Genomic DNA, 644 nt, shown 5'->3' with positions numbered 1-644 from the left:
CATTCTCCGGAATTACGCTAGCCAGGTGAGTTGGAAATTTAGTTGAGTTAGGTGAGATGTCTTTGGATTTCAGCTGATTATGTGAGTGAGAATTTGAAGAATTCTATCAAGTTATGTCCAAGTAGCTCGATTTGAATCCAGACTTTTCTTGACTTTTTTTTTTACTTTCCTCATCCTACATATATCGAGTATATCCTACAATAAGGAAAGTAATGTAGGTATTTATATGGTTCTACCTACATCAGCTACCCTCTGAATCTAAACTTATTTACGTCTACCTTATCCATTGAAGCTTCTAGTAGGCACTGTAAATACGTGAGAAGCAAACACCAACAATTTCTACCATTTTTTACCAATTTTCTCACTCCTCCCTCTCCCCCTCAGGTTGAATCCATCGAGAACATCAAGGGTCAGAAGTGCCGCCTGAAGATGTCCAAAATCAAGCTCCTCTCCGAAGTGTCTACCCAGGATAATTTCAACGTAACTTTCGACTACCACGGTACAACCGGCCTACTCAAAAGCAAGCTGGACTCCGCCGGTCGCAGTTACGTGTACAACTATGATGAATTTGGCCGTTTGACGCGCGCCTTCACACCGACCGGGAAGATTGTGAACTTGGCGTTTGATTTGAGCACGAAGGGCGC

General features: G+C 42.7%; 1 protein-coding gene across 1 annotated transcript; it reads left to right on the top strand.

Moving 5' to 3' along the window:
* Positions 1-6: 6 nt before the first annotated feature.
* On the top strand, positions 7-631 carry LOC113473458 (teneurin-m-like; the record flags this gene model as incomplete). Its single annotated transcript, XM_026833074.1, has 2 exons — positions 7-25; positions 385-631. A coding segment is annotated over exon 2 (202 nt), but the record flags the coding sequence as incomplete, so codon positions are not given.
* Between the last annotated feature and the right edge of the window lie 13 nt (positions 632-644).

This window comes from Diaphorina citri, unplaced genomic scaffold (assembly GCF_000475195.1).
Source record: "Diaphorina citri unplaced genomic scaffold, Diaci psyllid genome assembly version 1.1 scaffold32724, whole genome shotgun sequence".
In the NCBI taxonomy this organism is placed as follows: domain Eukaryota; kingdom Metazoa; phylum Arthropoda; class Insecta; order Hemiptera; family Psyllidae; genus Diaphorina; species Diaphorina citri.
This window is presented reverse-complemented; position numbering and strand designations above follow the sequence as displayed.